The sequence below is a fragment of the Rana temporaria genome, chromosome 1 (genome assembly GCF_905171775.1).
Source record: "Rana temporaria chromosome 1, aRanTem1.1, whole genome shotgun sequence".
Classification (NCBI taxonomy): Eukaryota; Metazoa; Chordata; class Amphibia; order Anura; family Ranidae; genus Rana; species Rana temporaria.
Window position 1 is genome coordinate 121869518 of NC_053489.1, and position 18368 is coordinate 121887885.

General features: G+C 42.3%; 1 protein-coding gene across 1 annotated transcript in view; it reads right to left on the minus strand.

Moving 5' to 3' along the window:
• Nucleotides 1–18368, minus strand: part of FAM172A (family with sequence similarity 172 member A) — a 751084-nt gene that overhangs the window by 173759 nt on the left and 558957 nt on the right. The window contains exon 10 of the mRNA XM_040342191.1: nt 611–695. Within this exon, the coding sequence (XP_040198125.1) occupies nt 611–695 (85 nt within the window). The remainder of the gene's footprint in view (nt 1–610; nt 696–18368) is intronic.

The window sequence follows — 18368 nt, forward strand, 5'->3', positions numbered from 1 at the left end:
AAACTTTCTGTATTTATCAATGGCTAACGCAGTACAATACTCTGTTCCACTTAAGTGAAGCAGTCAGTTCAGTGACTTGGCTGACATCAGTTTATACAATAATTTCAGCAAATTCATGGATAAATCAACAAGCATAATATTTAACGTCTACCAGCATATCTAGAGTTTAGCAAGGGTTGGATTTAAAAGAGTCACAATATCAAAAAAGTGCTACAACTAATTTCAGTTATATATTTTGCAATTCATTAATAAAATGTGTTCTTACCAAGCCCTAATTAGAACACAAAATACTTTTTCCAACAACATTTTTTTTTAATTTGGAATGCAACCATGACAAGGCAACATCAGGTTGGTTTTACAACACAGCACTCAGAACATAAAGGAGAGATAAAAGTAGTCATATAAGGCAAACCTGGCAGTATACCACTAATTAAAAAATAAATACATTTTACAGACAACAGACCATTTGCTAATGTTTACCTCTAGAACTATTTATTGAAAATGTCATCTATTTATATCTATCGTACATCTCTGCAATGTAAGATGTTTTTGTGGCAAGTCTAGATTCCATTCTTTAGTCCACATATGAAGAAGAACTTAAAAATAATACCTGCAGAGACACGGGGGCAGTCCGGCAGCATTGATTCCACAGACGTGTCTAATGGTTCAGAGCTGGACACCCAGTTGCAGCAGTTCTGTAGATATATAACATATATATAGTATTAAACATAACTATATAGGTAAATAAAAATTAAAGCTGAAACAAGGCAGCTATAAATATACAATTTGACTCAGTGATGCATTCACTTAAAAATCACTAAGTTTATATTTACATAGAGTGACAGAAGTAGCTGATCTGAATTGACTTGAGGCTTCTATAATTCCATGTTTAGCAGTACTCAGAAAGGCAGAGGGAGGGCCAGCACTCTGGCTACTGAGGCCTTGTACACACGATCAGTCAAAACTGATGAACGGACTGATGGCGTACACACCATCAGTTCAAAAACCGATCGAGTCCAAAGCGGTGACGTAAAACACAAAGACGTGCTGAAAAAAACGAAGTTCAATGCTTCGAAGCATGCATCGACTTGATTCTGAGCATGCGCGGGTTTTGAACCGATGCTTTTGCGTACTAACCATCGGTTTTGACCGATCGGTCAGGCGTCCATCAGTCCGATTTTAAAGCAAGTTCTGAGGCCCTGTACACAAGATCAGTCCAAACTGATGAAAACGGACTGAAGTTCAGTTTCATCAGTCCAAACCTACCGTGTGTATGGCCCATCAGACTTTTGTCCTTCAGACCAAAGTTTTAAAACTTGCTTTAAAATCGGACTGATGACCGATCAGTCAAAACCGATGGTTAGTACGCAAAAGCATTGGTTAAAAACCCGCGCATGCTCAGAATCAAGTCGACGCATGCTTGGAAGCATTGAACTTCGTTTTTTTTTAGCACGTCGTTGTGTTTTACGTCACCGCGTTGGACTCGATCGGATTTTGAACTGATGGTGTGTAGACACATCAGACCATCAGACCATCAGTCTTCAGCCTTCAGTCCGTTTTCATCAGTTTGGACTGATCGTGTGTACAAGGCCTAGAACTTTGGACTGAAGGACAACAGTCCGATGGGCCATACACACGGTCGGTTTGGACTGATGAAACTGAACTTCAGTCCGTTTTCATCAGTTTGGACTGATCGTGTGTACAGGGCCTTAGAGTTCTAACAATTACAGAGAGGAAACCACAGGTATGACCCTTCTGCAGTCAAAAACTGGGTCAAGTCCTGATTCAGGATCATTGTTACTAATACAAGAAATAATCAAACATGGTGTATTGTATTCTAAAATGTACTTAGTAGCATGCAAAGAAGTTTGCACATCTCTAAACAAAGAAAAAAAGAATATCACAAATTAAGTGAACTGTAAGTAGCAGAACTGATCGATTAAACACTGCTGATCTCTCAGCTCTTGATCTTCAGGCTGCAGAGAGCTGGTGACTGTCAGTCACCGGCTCTCTGCTCTGCCCCTCCAGTACACAATGGAGTGCTGGGCTGTCGAGGGGAGGGAGCAGCTGGCTCAGGCTTTCAGTGTCTCACTAAAAGGCTGAGCCAGCTGCAAGTCCAGGCACCCGGGTGGATCCTGATCATATGGTAGGTATCTTAAGAGCTTAAACCGACTCGGATATGTCAGCCGACAGTAGGTTTTAGCCCGCTGTTGGCTGAAAATGGGTTGCAGGAGTGCAGAACAAACTGCACTCCTGTGATCAATAGGATAAATAAAACCAAAAAAGCTATGGCTATACTTCTTTAAAACTGCCACAGATTAAACTAGAACTAAAGGCAATTTTTTTTTTTACTTAATAACATCCCCATACATCGCATGGTGCTGTGGCACCATAGGACACGGTGAGGCACAATTTAAAAAGAGTTAGCGTATTTGTTTCCCCATGGGTACAGAAGCCCATTTAAAAGGCATGGGGAGCTGTACCCACAACATGTGCACACAAACGCACCACATATAAGTGAACAAAGGCTTACAGAACATGCCTGGAGCCTGCTGTTTTCTTATTTCTTTGGGGGCTTCAGTGGGAGCTCCCCACTAACGTTTCTGCTTTATTGCCAGCCAGCTTGGCGTGTTTTTCTAAAACTACAGGGAAATTCCTATGTGTTTCTCTCCTCCTTGCGGAGTAAACGAAAATTACAACATGGAGAGTGAGACCCTTAAAAAACATATTTGAACCATTTTATCTTCCACATGATTTTTAATTCTATTCAGCCAGTCCTTTGGGTCACACACTTCTGCCATACTGTACAGCCAGGAAAATGGCATCTTCATTTCAGCTGCCTGTGCCATCTACCTGTTTACGGAACTAAGATAATTATGATTTATTGGGTTTTATTTACTAAAAGCAAATAGACTGTATGCTCTGCAGGTACAGTTGCTCCAGGGCTTTGTAGTTGAGGTGAAGCCTCACTTTGCAAAGAATACCTAATCATATGCAAGGAAAAAAAGAAACAAACAAAAAATAAGCATTTTTACTTGCACATCGCTAAATGATGGTGAAATAGCAGCGCAACCATTGGCTCTCGTTGCTGTCAATCAAATCCAATGACACGCCCGCCAGGGGGGTGGGGCAAAGTCATACAGTTGGCGTCTATGGATGCCGACTGTATGACAGAGGAGTGCGTCCGCAAGGTAACCCCCTCAGGAGATATATTCCCAGAGGGGGTTATCTAATGCGGGGAGGAGCCGCGAGAGCCGCTATGGGACCCCAGAAGAAGATGTTTGGGGCCACTCTGGGCAAAACTAACTGCACAGTGGAGGCAAGTATGATATGTTTGCTATTTAAAAAAAAAATTGAACCTTTAATATCACTTTAAGGCTGGTACACACAGCCCGAATATTGTCCGGTTCAAAAGAAACTGGCTGACATTTGGCCAGTGTGTACAGCAGCCAGCTTCTATAGAACCGGCATGCTGAAAAACCAGCAGCCGATCGGCATCCGAACAGTGCTCGCAGCCAATGGCTGTAAACACTGACCGGTGTGTTATGGGGTGGGGGGATGAGGCAGTTCCCCTGTCAGAACACAATATCTCAGCGGAGGTATCACTGTACTAACATTGCATAATTAGTACAGTGAGCTCCGCAGCCTGCTGTGTTGAACAAAAAAAACAAAACAAATAGTGCTCTCCAGGCTTTAGAGAAAGAGGCCAAACATAATTGAAAATATTTTGCATGAATAGCTGCAGCTACCCACATAAGTTAAAATTATATTCTTGGTACATTATTAACTTATAAAATGTAATACCTTTGGATTCCAAGGCTTTGAATTTGAAATCACTAGCAGTTTCCCCGCTAAATAGGACATGCATGGCAACCAAGTAATGTCTGGATACTATATGAGACAGAAAAGTGCAGCCACTGACATACAGTATTCCCCATCCCATCTCTCATCCAAAGCCACATTCCATTTACAGGCCATGTAGTAAGCATGGTTTCCAGAATCCATCTCATAGGCAAGTGCTTGTATTTTCAACTCTGCAATCACATGGCTTAAGAAAGTCCACAAAAAGCCAAGATGACAATTTTAGTACAATTTTATATAATATATGTTTTCACCCAACTGTCAACAAATATAAGAACGGTCTTGATTTTTTAATTTTACCCTTTGTATGCTTCAAAGCCTGCATGCATGCACTGTCAAGTTTATTAATGACGCCCCCCCCAAATCAATGACAAAGATTGAACTTAAAATGTTGATGAGTGTCAATAACACTCTATCCGAAGAAGCAACCGGCATGAATTATTCTTCGAAAACAAATGTGAAAGGGATTATAGGCCATGTAAATACGACATTTTTGATTGATTAGAAAACATCCATCACGGACTTCTAACAAGGGAATGATACATTCTACAAATGTCGCAGTGCCTCAGACACCAATACATTGACTCTCTTTGATGTTGAAGCCTGAATGGTACAAAAAAAATTATATTTCAAATAGAAGATACTGTTTCACTACTTTGTTTTGGTGTATCCTTCTGTGAATTATATTTTTTTCCCTGAAAAACTCCAGACAGTTTTCTCCCATCAATCATGTTTGCCAAAAAGAGAAAAAAAAAAAGGTTGATTGCTAGTCTGGTAAACAAGCCGGTATTGTGTATTTGTAGATGCTTGCTACCCTGCTTGTGCACCATGGAATCCATCCACGACGTGGAAAGATCCTTGACTGGTAGATCAAGTGTCTTATTGTATTTCTTTAATTCATTCTGTCTGGAAAAAGATGTCAGCTGTATAGCAGTGAGGGGAAAATCTGAAAGCCTTGAATCGCCACCAATAAAGGCCAAGGAACGAAAGCTTGAATAGACTTGTCAAGGCAACCTACTGTTCAGAGTCCAGGGAGTGCAGCAAGTGATAAAGGGAACACTGCTATATAAGATTAGAAAGAGAAGTTCAGAATTTTTTTTTTATTGTGCACATTATTTTTTAATCTTTAGAATGTGTGTTTTTTTTTTAATCCTAAATATGGTACATCAGTTAACTAGAATATTTTTTTTTATTTTGATTATTTTTGGTAATTTACATGGGGGTGAGTGTATCATGGGTTCCATTTTTTTTCTTGCAGAGTATATTGGTTGGCTCCAAGTTTTTTATATAAATGTTGCATGTGGGCATGTGGATATTAGCTAGCTGTCAAATGCTAACACCACCTAAGGCCACAACATTTCAAGACAATTGACGAGCTAGCAAAAGGAATGAAAAAAAACCCCCTAAAAACAGCTGCAGCAATAAGATGTAATGACATATCGGGAATTGCGAATAAGCAGACAAAAATCTGCCCCCACAGTAGAAAATGTATCTGACTGTGGCGATTTAAACTAAACTTAGTTCATAAAATTTGCATTTGTTAGGGGAACTCTCACACCTACGCTGCTTTTCATTTATGTGCAGAATGGGATGCTCTTTCTTTCCAAAACTTGACTAAGGGACTTGAGATATGCATGTCATGGCAGCAATCAATTCTGAAAAAAATAAATAAAAACACAACATAAAAACAAAAACAAGCTACTGTATATACTCAAGTATAAGCCGACCCAAATATAAGCCGAGGCACCTAATTTTACCACAAAAAAATGGGAAAACGTATTGACTCGAGTATAAGCCTAGGGTTTCCATCTGCATGCCTCACTGTGTCCATGACTAAACTTACGTTTAACATGGGAGTATATAGAAGGGGTGCACAGCTTTAAAAAATCGGTGCTTTCCGGGCATTGGTCCCCCAGACAGCACTTTGCACACTTGTAGAGGAGAACTGGGGCTACATGTGTGCAAAGTTTCAGGTCCAGGGGACCTACGGCCGGCCAGTACCGGGTTCCCAAATTTACCAGAGAAATTACCGTTTAACATGGGAGTCTATGGAAGGGTGGCCGACTTTGAAAAATCGGTGCTCCCCCCGGCCGTAGGTTCCCCCGAAGAAAAAACTTAGCACACTTGTAGAAGAAAAGTGGGGCTATATGTGTGCCAAGTTTGCCAAGACCCAGTACCGGGTCCCCAAAATCCGGGAGATTAGGAGCAACAAGGTGACTCTAGTATAAGCCGAGGGGGGCATTTTCAGCACAAAAAAATGTGCTGAAAAACTTGGCTTATACTCAAGTATATACGGTATGTCCTGAAGGAGAAATTAAGAGTTTTCACATCCAACACTGCTGGTGTGTAGGGTGCTTACATACACCACTGTGATCTGTGGTCCCCCTGAGGTGTGTGGGATGTAAAGATTGTGCCAAAAGTCATAGTTCTGCAAGAAAGCAAAGGTCTGAAGAATGGGTGGTAGGATAAGAGAGTATAATTGCTCTTTTTTCACAGGGTCCTTTTTGTAGTAAGCGTATCTCTTTAACCACTTAATGACCTTGGCTGTTTTTCAGATTTGGCGTTTACAAGACTAAAACAATTTTTATTTTGCTAGAAAATTACTTAAAACCCCCCAAACATTATATATTTTTTTCTAACACCCTAGAGAATTAAATGGCGATCATTGCAATACTTTTTGTCACACCGTATTTGCGCAGCGGTCTTACAAGCGCACTTTTTTTGGAATTAAAAAATAAGACAACAGTAAAATTAGCCCAATTTTTTTTTATATTGTGAAAGATAATGTTACGCCGAGCAAAATGATACCCAACATGTCACGCTTCAAAATTGCACCCGCTCGTGGAATGGCGTCAAACTTTTACTTTTTTAAAAATCTCCATAGGCGACGTTTAAAAAATTCTATAGGTTGCATATTTTGAGCTACAAAGGAGGTCTAGGGCTAGAAGTATTGCTCTCACGCTAACGATCACAGTGATACCTCACTTGTATGGTTTGAACACCATTTTCATATGCGGGCGCTACTCACGTATGCTTGACACAAGCTTGTCGGGACGGGGTGCTTTACATTTTTTACCAAAAATATGTAGAAGAATACGTATCGATCTAAACTGAGGAAAAGTATTTAAAAAAAATAAAAAAAATTATGATATTTATTAAATCAGTAAAAGTAAAATTTTGTGGGGTAGATACAGATAGATTAGCGGATCTTTAGATCCGCATAATCTATCTGATTTACGATCCGCCGGCGCAAATTTGAGAGGCTAGTGCTGTATTCAGAAAGCACTTACCTCAAAACTTGCGGCGGCGTATCGTAAATCCCCCGGCGGAATTAAAATTTCGTGGCTAGGAGGAGTGTAGTATTTAAATCAGGCGCGTCCCCGCGCCAATTTAACTGCGCATGCGCCGTCCGCGAATTTTCCCGGCGTGCATTGCTCCCAATGACGTCGCTAGGACGTCATTGGGTTCGGCGTGAGCGTAACTTGCGTCCAGCGCTTTTCTGAATCGACTTACGCAAACGACGTAAAAATTCAAAACTCGGCGCGGGAACGACGGCCATACTTAACATAGGATACGCCTCACATAGCAGGGGTAACTATACGCCGGAAAAAGCCGAATGCAAGCGACGTAAAAAAAAAAAACGATGGGCGGGCGTTCGTTTCTGAATTGGCGGAAATCGGCATTTGCATATTCGTCGCGTAAAAAAACGAAGCGCCACCTAGCGGCCGGCGGGGAATTGCAGCCTAAGATCCGACGGTGTAAGTCACTTACACCTGTCGGATCTTAGGGAGATCTATGCGGAACCTGATTCTATGAATCAGCCGCATAGATCCGACCGTCGGATCTCAGAGATACGACGGCGTATCAGGAGATACGCTGTCGTATCTCTATCTGAATCTCCCCCATTGTGTTTTTTTTTTCAAAATTGTCGCTCTTCTTTTGTTTATAGCGCAAAAAATTAAAACCGCAGAGGTGATCAAATACCACCAAAAGAAACCTCTATTTGTGGGGAAAAAAAGGACGCCAATTTTGTTTGGGAACCACGTCGCACGACTGCGCAATTGTCATTCAAAGTGCGACAGCGCTGAAAACTAAAAATTGGTCTGGGCAGGAAGGGGGTGAAAATGCCCTGTATTGAAGTGGTTAAATACCACCAAAATAAAGCTATTTGTGGAAAGAAAAGACATTTAGTTTTCTTTGGAAGCCACGTCGCACAACTGCGCAATTGTCAGTTAAAGCGACGCAGTGCCAAATCGCAAAAAATGGCCGGTCATTGGGCAGCCAAATCCTCAGGGGCTGAAGTGGTTAAGGAGGACTGCGGCCCTTACAGGTAAACCTGTCATTAACTTATTCCCTGTTATATATGCTCCAACTTGGAGACTCTCAGAAATATAGAGTTGGGACTGCAGTTTACAGAAGAGCCTTGACAAGGCACGGTAGCTTTCACACATATTTGCAAATGTGTACAACTGAACCCTCAGTCTTTGACATGAACTGTAATACAGGACTAAATTGTTGATTTGTAGGCTAGCTGGCAAGTGTGCTGGTAATCTTTTATTGTTGTTTGCAATTAAAAAATTCCAGGAGTTCACTTTTATTGTAAATAATGTTATCATTGGTGTGGCAATGTTTTAAAAACCTTGTCTCCAGGTATAGATAAGAAATGTACAGTGCATGGGAGCAGTCATGTTCACTTATTAGATTTACAGTATCTTCTTCCTGCCTAATACAGCTTCACAGAGGTTCTGCTTTGAACATCCTCTCATTCTCACCTTAAAGGGTAAACTGTGGTATTTTTGGGTTACTAAACAAACATTTAGTACACTGCAAAGGATTTACAGGGAATTCATTATATTTTTTTTTAAGAGAAAGCACAGAACTAGATATCTCCTTTCAGGTACATTGTATGGCATTGAAATCAGGGACAAAGTAATACTGGAGAGGAGGAGGTGTGAGGAGAAGAAGTCACAGCTATATGACCTTTATTTGTGTGGTGAGCTCAGTAAACACCAGGCATTACACAAAAGAAGGTAAGTTCAAACTGTAGAAGGTGAAACGTTGCACCACCTGTTGCCTGAAAAATATAATAAAATGTCTTATTATGGAATAGTTCATACTTTCCTTAAGGAAATAATTATGTACTGAGGACCTCCCTTAAACCTCCTTTCAGTTTGTATCCAACCAGGCAGCCTTCGCACTAAAGTGTTGTGTTTTAAATCTTAAGTTTCACCTAAAACTATGCAGAGCAAGAGCCCATCAATACCAATTGAATTAATTATTTAAAGCTGAACTCTAGGTACGATTTTTTTTCATAAAGCAACAGCGGATGCCACTGGCTAGGCTTCTATCCCCTGAAGAAGTTCTTCAGCGATGAGATTTGTTAGGAGGAGCCAAATCATGACACATTCGCTTCCCCGAGCGCAGCAATTCTTTAAATGCTGTCAGTACCCATCTGTGAATAATAAATTTGACTCCACCACAGTATTACACAAGATGGTTGGTTTTTTTGTTTCCTCTTAATGGCAGTAATATGGAAATAATAATATGAAAAAGTGTGGGTTATTTCTGGTCATACTGGAATTAGAGAGCACTGGAGAGCAATGATTTGTAACATCATATGCCTTGATGACCTCCCATTATCACTGGATTGCAGAAGTTTTTCACAATATTACCTTGGCTGTTTGGCATGAACGGCAGCAAGAATCAGCGGTGTGCTCACCCCAGCCAGTTTCACCTGCTGTCTTCTTTTCTCGGCGCTGGCATATTAACTGTGGGCACCTGGCTGTGACAGCTTGCGGCTTCACAGCCATTGTGAATGATCCCACTGTATTCTGGGACCTGTCAAGTGTCCCAGAAGAATGCAGGAAGGGAGGGAGAACTTCCACTTCCAATCGCCTAGGCGGTCGGAGCAGAAGTGGGAGTAAGTATCTGCTCCCCCACTCCTCAAAAGTGCAAATTCTTCGATAGGAGAAGGGGACGAGTCCTTAAAGCGGATGTGCCATGGGAAAAAAATATTAAAAGCCAGCAGCTACAAATACTGCAGCTGCTGACTTTTAATATTAGGACACTTACCTGTCCTGGAGTCCAGCGCCGATCGCAGCAGAGGATGAGCGATCGCTCGTCTCTCTGCTGCTCCCCCCGCCATCCACGCTGAGGGAACCAGGAAGTGAAGCGCTGCGGCTTCACTGCCCGGTTCCCTACGGCGCATGCGCGAGTCGTGCCGCGCCCGCCGATTGGCTCCCGCTGTGTGCTTGGAGCCGAGTGTTCCCAGCACACAACGGGGGGGGCGACGGGATGTGACGGAATGCCCGTCTTTTGCCCGTGAATGCCGGGCCGGAAGTGGGTGCAAATACCTGTCTTTAGACAGGTATCTGCACCCCCCTCCCCCTGAAAGGTGTCAAATGTGACACCGGAGGGGGGGAGGGTTCCGATCAGCGGGACTCCACTTTAGGGTGGAGAACCGCTTTAATGTGGTTGGAAACCCTCTCTTATACTCAGTAAAGTGAATAGCCACAGATGATACACAGAGTTTTACATGTATATCTAAGTCTATCCCTTTCTACACTCTTTAGACAGTGCACATCGTGTTACAAATCTTTCTTCCTCATTCAGCAGTGGGTGTGTAGTCTGCATATATGTGTATGTGTGAGAGCTGATTGGAGGAAAGGCACCCCCCCAACATAGGCAGAGGAATGAAGAAACTTGCAGAGCTGCAGTCTGAATAGACAAGCCCACTGCTTATCTATCTCTAAAGCCTCGTACACACGGGCGTACTTTCCGAGAAAAAAAGTCAGACAGGCTTTTTTTCTCGGAAAGTCCGGCCGTGTGTAGTCTTCATCTGACTTTTTGTTGGAAGTCCAACGAACCTTAGATAGATCACCTGTTCTCTTTTTGTCCGTCGGACTTTCGACGGGGTCACGGCGGACTTTTGCACGGTCAAAAGTCCGACAATGTGTACGAGGCATAAGTTCCCTTCCCAAATTTCCAGCTGCTTTTATCTCCTGTGTCTAAGAACTTGACAAAAGCTATCATGCTGATGACAGTGGAACAGAGCAGCAGAAAGACACGCCACTCAGAGATTTGGCAAGAGATAAGTAAAACGCTACAGATATATCTGCCTAAGTCAGATTTCATGATTGGGGTTTAAGACAGACTTTAAAGCGGAACTTCCCCTTTTGAGTGAAGCTTCGCTTCCCAGAACGTTCATCCTATATTTTTTATTATTATTTATTCATAATGTATATATAATGTACTGTTTATTTATTCACTTGCTCATTTCAGATGTACTTTTATTTATGTTTTCATTATGAATTTACGTTTTATTATGTACATGATATAGGGAATAATTGGACACTGGATTGTGAAGAATAGTGCACATATTTTTGGGTTTATGTATATTTATCTTGTATTCTGATATTGGAGTGCTGCAGTCTCGATATTTACACAAATCACAAGATTTTTGCTTTCTTTACACTAATATAATTTTTAGTGCATTGTTACTTTGGTCCAACTTGGACCAATATAAGTATGTATATTTTATACATGAGCCATTGCTGTGGAAGCTGCACATCACTGTAATAGTCGCCTCTGGTTCCTAGGTTCCTATGCTGAGCAGTTTCCCATATACATAAAAACCATAAGATGTTGCTTGGCAAAGCCACCATTCACAGAATGCCTATGTATTTTTTATTTATTTTTTATGAATACAAAGCATTGATGACTGAAGGTGGTGTCATCATGATCTCCACCTCGTCTAATCAGAAGGCTCTGTATTCATTAAAATAAATTATGAGGTGTTCTTCAAATAGCAGCGGTGCAGAGTGAGCAACTACCTGTGGGTACTATGCAGAAATGAAGCCTCTTGGTATAGGACCTGGAATGCCGTTTGTCACTACTACAGTGATTTGTAACTTCTACAGTGATCATGATAAACAAAAATCATACATACAGTTAAACTTTATGGGTTTTTACATTACATAGGTTTGGTAAATCTAAAGGAGACTGTATAATCAGATGTTTAGCAAAGTTTAGCCCACTAAAGAGCCTGGCTGAAAAAAAAACGTTCTAATGACCCACAAGTTCTCCTGGTAACCAGAGGCCATGTGAATGTTGCCATGGCTTTACATTATGCATTAGCTCCTAAGCAGTGTTTTTATTTATTCATGAAAATAAATATACTTTTGGATTTAAAAATAAATAACATTAGTTAATGTTGACATGTGTCCTAGACAATTATAGGGCATAGCAAATTTAATAGCATGTCTACTTTGAGATCTATAATCTGGTGGTGAAAATCTTCAGCATGACTAAAATGTTTAACTTTTGCCACTTCCCAAATATTTTATCTATATTGAAAGTTTGTCAGCATGTGAATTGTTCTTGGACAGGAATAAGTACTATAGTTAAATGAGTATATTTTTGCCAAGTCTCAAGCCTCGTACACACGCTTGGTGTACTCGGCAAGAACCAGCAAGAAAACTGCTGGCAAAGCTTTCTTGCCGAGTATACCGTGCGTGTGTACCAGGCTTTCAGGTTTCTCGTCAAGAAAACTGCCTAAAATCTAAATCTAAAAATAGAGAACCTGCTTTCTATTTTTCGCCATGATTCTCGGCAGTGTTTTCCTGCCGAGAAACCCGAGAGTGTGTATACTTACCTGTCGCCGAGGAAACCCGCGCATGCTCGAAATGACTTTGACGCATGCGCAGTAGCTTCCTAGGCATAGGTAGGGTGCAGCAAGATGGCGCCGACGTCACCGCATTCTTGCCTTCCAAAAGAACCACTGTTTTTTTTAAAGGAGTGTCCGTACACTCGGGCGGCAAGAGATTCTTGCCAAGAATCTCGTCAGGAAAAAATAGGATTTTTTGTACTCACCGTAAAAATCTTGACAAGTGGGTTATGTTCCCTGTTTACAGGAGAGGACTAGGTAGAAACAGGTTAGATAATTAAATACATGTTACATTAACAGAGTTGAACAGCCCCGCCCAGGGGGCGGTCCCTCCAGACATAACCCTCCTCACTGCAGCCTGCAGGCTCAGTTCGTAACAAGCAGTACAAACCTAAAAAGGAGGGGTGGGTGCTGTGTCTGTCCATGGACTCAGAGAAAAGGATTTTACGGTGAGTACAAAAAATCCTATTTTCTTTCATCGTCCATGGACGGACACAGCTCCTTAAATCTTGACAAGTGGGACGTCCCCAAGCAGTGTCAAAAATGAGGGGTGGGAAATATATCATCAGTAAAACCAATTTTAACTTCACCCCAAAACAAGCAGAGCTCCTCAACGGAGGAGGTGCAACTTTAAACAGCCGCCGGCAAAACTAGCGGCCGAAAAAAGCATCATAAGATGCACTCATAGCAACCATGTAAATTCTGGAAAAAGCGTGAATGGACGAGCAAGTCGCCGCCTCGCACACCTGTGAGACCGACGTATGAGGTCGGAAAAAAAACCCAGGAAGCACAATTGCCCTGGTCGAAAGTGCCGTGACCGGAAAGGGGGGCCCGCCCCTTAAGAGCACAGGCCTGTATGACGGCTTGCCTGATCCACCGAGAAATGGTGGTCGACGAGGCCGCCATGCCCTTTTGTGGACCAGACACCGACACAAAAGAGAGTTAGAACTCCGAAACGGAGCCGTAGTAGGCTGGTACACCCGCAAAGCGCATAACACGCCTAAAGTATGAAAGGCTGAAATCTCCTCCGGAAGAAGGGAAGGTCGCGGGCGCACCATCACCTAATCCTTATGGAGGGTCAAGCATGGCGGCTTGCAAGACAAGACCGCCAACTCAGAAACCCCTCTAACAGAGGTAAAGGCCACTAAAGGGGCCACCTTCTGAGATATTGTCAAGAGAAAATCTCTCTGATGTTTCCAAAAGGAAGGTTCCTGAAGAACCGAGAGCACCAGAGTCAAAACTCATGGGGGGAAAGATGGGCCAAGAGGGGAAAGTATATGACAAACCCCCTGCACACAAAAAAGGGGCCCACCAGGGAACGGGCCACAAAAAGGCCACTGAAAAAACACAGCCAAGGCTGAAATCTGCCCCCAAACGGTGCTTTAAGCAATTTTTAGATCCACTCCAAGCTTTAAAAACAGCAGGACCCTGGACACCGAGTACGTCCGTGGACGTCACTCCATCCCTTCGCACCAAGAGATGTAGGCCTGCCAGGTGCGACGGTAGATCCTCTGGAAGAAGACTACGGTGCCCTCAGCATTGTTGAGATGACCGAGTCAGACAGGCCCCGGTCACCTAAAGTCTGGCTTCCAATAACCATGTTGAGCAAGTCAGTGACTGTACAACAGGAGGAAGTATGGGACCTCAAGACAGAGGGACCTCATGCCCTGGCAACTGCCAGGGTACCTCCGCTACCAGGCGCCCGATATCGGCGTACCAAGGACGCCAAGGTCAATCTGGAGCGATTAGAATCATCAGGATCTCCTCAGCCTCCACTCTGTGGAGCAGCTGAGGAAGAAACTACCATGGAGGAGCGGCAAAAGGTCACTGATACAGACCCCACAGGGCCACCAGTGCGACTGACGCGTCTGTACCAGATCACTAGACTTGGCCACTAACTTCGACACCCTTGCGGCGGAGACGAGCGGCCAGGAAATCCATGCCCTGTGAAGATATAATGACCATACAAAACCGTTACAGGTGGGTAAGGACCACCAATCAGTCAGTGTCTAATTACTCGCTGAAGTATAATACAGGGTAATCATAAACATCTGTGCTCATCACAGGGCTTTTTAACAGTGAAAAAACACAGGCCAGATAACACAGTCCCCTCAGGAAGGCCCCCTCCCCCCTGACAGCGGCAATGTTAGCAATGCAGCAAGGGAAAAGGAGCAGGAAAGGGAGGAGAAGAGGACCCCCGAACCCCAGGAATGCCCAGCTGTACCAACCCACCAAAGCAGGAGGGACTGTACTTACCCGTCCGAGCGAGGACTCGCTGACGCATTCCTGACAGAACTACAACCGCAATGGAGGTAGCTGTTGGCCCGGTCCACTGTGAGTGAGACAACACCACAGCCCAGTCATATGTGGACCTCGGAGCAAAGCTCACGGGCCACCCCAGGAGTCATGGGGTATGGCGTGGCAGACCCAACTTTTTTGCAAAGGTGTGCCCGCGCTTGCTGGTCGGACTACAAGGATCTATATTATCCAGCCTATCTCTCAGCCGACAGTTGAAAGAATATTCTTTAAGAAAAAGTAAAATAAAATAAAATACAATTTCTCCTCAGGGCGCTGGGCCCAAAAGGGAGCCATACGTCCTTCTCCTTGCTAGGCAGAACAAAACTGAGGCTGCAGGCTGCAGTGAGGAGGGTTATGTCTGGAGGGACCGCCCCCGGGGCGGGGTTGTTGAACTCTGTTAATGTAACATGTATTTATTATCCAACATGTTTCTGTCTAGTCCTCTCCTATAAACAGGGAACATAACCCACTTGTCAAGATTTAAGGAGCTGTGTCCGTCCATGGACGATAAGAGAAATAACTTTTTTTCCCTGACGAGATTCTGGCCTGTGTGTACAGGGCTTCAGTGTGAATTACTACATCCACCAAACAAACAAAAAATAAGATCTAAAATAGCCACTTTGCCATTGTAAATGACCTGGCAATAGTAGGATGAATTTAAAGGGAATGTATACAAGTCTGTGAGAGAGCTTGAAGGCATATTCTGCTCCATACTCTGCTTTATTTAATATTTTACATGTATATAAATTATCATTCATATGAAAACAAAACAAAAAAAATTACTCCAATCTATTATAGTTTCCTTTAAAAAGTAAAAGGAATTTCAACACAGTTTGTGTGTGCTTTACCCCACTGCAACCTTGCCTCACATGTGAGAAATTCATTTTAATTTGAACCCCTAAAATAACCCACATTTGTAATGTTAGCCAGTTGTACTGATAGCAAAAATTACTGGTGTACAACAGCTTTAGACTAAGTACTGAACAAGTGGAATATCAGGCTAGAAAAAAAATGATTCTTGACAGAAATAATAAATATGTGAGAGCCTTTTAATATGGCATGAATCACAGAAGAAATTTCTCTTATATGCCTATTCAATTTTTTTAAGTAATGGAATTAGTATTTCCTTTGACAGACTACTGTATCAGAATCTTGTAAAACGCTATACATTAGCACACAATTAACACATCTTTTATGTGAACTGTGACTGTGGCTTGGGAGGAAAAAAAAAAATCCTACACAGAGCACTGTCAAGATATGCAAATGAACGATTTGCTTTATCATTCATCTCAGCTCCTCATACATTGAAAATCCATGACTTGTATGCTTGCTAAAAATAGGCCAACAATGTTACTACAGAAAAGGTCTAAAACGACTCCCCCCCCACCCCCCCGTCTCTCAGTAATGACAGCAATTAGAGAATCAGACAAGCAGCTATTAGTTATATATTTTAAATATCATTCAATCTTTTCACACACCCTGCCTTCACCATGTTAAGTCTCAAAGAAGATCTGGCTGCTTGGCCTTGCTTAAATAGAGTCAATTATAATATTATTATTATATCATTTTAATGCAGCTTTTACTAGTCGAGTAACAGTTTAATGTATATGCGTATAGGCAATTAGAAGTATGCAGGAAAAAGAATAGCATGCAGCAGATAAAAGCGCCGCATAGAAAAATTAACATATGAAGAGTATCCCAGTAGAGCAAAATAAGCAAAATAATCTGTTTAATGTGGCTGATTGCAGCACTATTTAGTCTAGTTTGGTTCTTGTTCAACCTTTATTTCAGACTGCTCCCTGGAATGAAAATCATTACTTCGGGGACCTTTGAGGTCCTTAATTTGAGAATATTTAATTGTAAAAATTACTCCTTGAGCACTTAATTGCTTGTATATCCTCGTGTGACACAAGGACAGACCATAAATTCCCAATAATCATAACAGGTTATGACTCAGAAGAGCAACTGTATGCACTATAAAAGATTATTTAGACCAGACTTAGTGGAATAAAATAATATCTACAAGCCTGCCTCTAATGCGGCGTACACACGGTCGTTTTTCAGCATGAAAAAAAAAGAAATTTTTCAGCATGTCCAAAAAACAAAGTTTTTCCAACTTCATCATTAAAAACGATGTTGCCCACACACCATCGTTTTTTAAAAATGATGAACAAAGCGCGGTGACGTACAACACGTACGACGGCACTCCGAAGGGGAAGTTCTATTCGCCTTTGGGCTGCTTTTAGCCGATTCCTTGTTAGTAAAAGACGATTTGCGCTTTTTTGTCTGTTACAGCGTGATGCATGTGCTTGCTCCATTATGAATGGTAGTTTTACCTGAACGAGCGCTCCCGTCTCATAACTCGCTTCTGGGCATGCGCGGGTTTAAAACGTCGTTTTAGCCCACACGCGATCATTTTTTACAACCCGAAAAACGACATTTTATCAGAACCCGAAAGGTGTGTTTGGGGTCATTATCATGTTGGAATACTGCCATTCGGCCCAGTCTCTGAACTGAAGTTCCCCAGCGTCGGCAGCACTCATGCAGCCCAAGACCATGACACTCCCACCACAAATGCTTGACTGTAGGCAAGACACACTCATCTTTGTAACGCTCACCTAGTTGCCGCCACACACACTTGACACCATCTGAACCAAATAAGTTTATCTTGGTCTCATTAGACCACAGGACATGGTTCCAGTAATCCATGTCCTTAGTCTGATAGTCTTTAGCAAACTGTTTCCTTCTAGGACGCAGAGAAATTTGATGCAGTGTGTGGCGTATGGTCTGAGCACAGACAAGCTGACCCCCCTCCCCCCCACCCCTTAAAGCTCTGCAGCAATGCTGGCAGCACTCGTACGTCTATTTCCAAAAGACAAACTCTGGATATGATGCTGAGCACAGGCACTCGATTTCTTTGGTCGACCATGGCGAGGCCTGTTCTGAGTGGAACCTGAACTGTTAAACCGCTGTATGGTCTTGGCCACCGTGCTGCAGCTCAGTTTCAGAGTCTTGGAAATCTTCTTATATCCTAGGCCATCTTTATGTAGAGCAACAATTATTTTTTTCAGATCCTCGGAGAGTTCTTTGCCGTGAGGTGAAGAGGTGTTGAAGTTCCAGTGACCAGTAAGAGAAAGTAAGAGCAATAACACCAAATTTATCACACCTACTCCCAATTTACACCTGAGACCTTGTAACCTTGTATTGAGTCACATGACATCAGGGAGGGAAAGTGGTTAACTGGGCCCATTTTGAACATTTTAACTTAGGGGTGTACTCACTTTTGTTGCCAGCAGTTTAGACATTAATGGCTGTGTGTTGAGTTATTTTGGCTACTTTACATTGTAGCAAAGTGTCATTTCTTCAGTGTTGTCACATGAAAAGATATAATAAAATATTTACAAAAATGTGAGGGGTGTACTCACTTTGTAAGATACTATATACAGGCATACCCCACTTTTAAGTACACAATGGTTTTTATTTACTATCACTGGAAAGTGCAAAATTAGGTTCACCTTTGCATAAAAAACAATGAGCTTCCAGG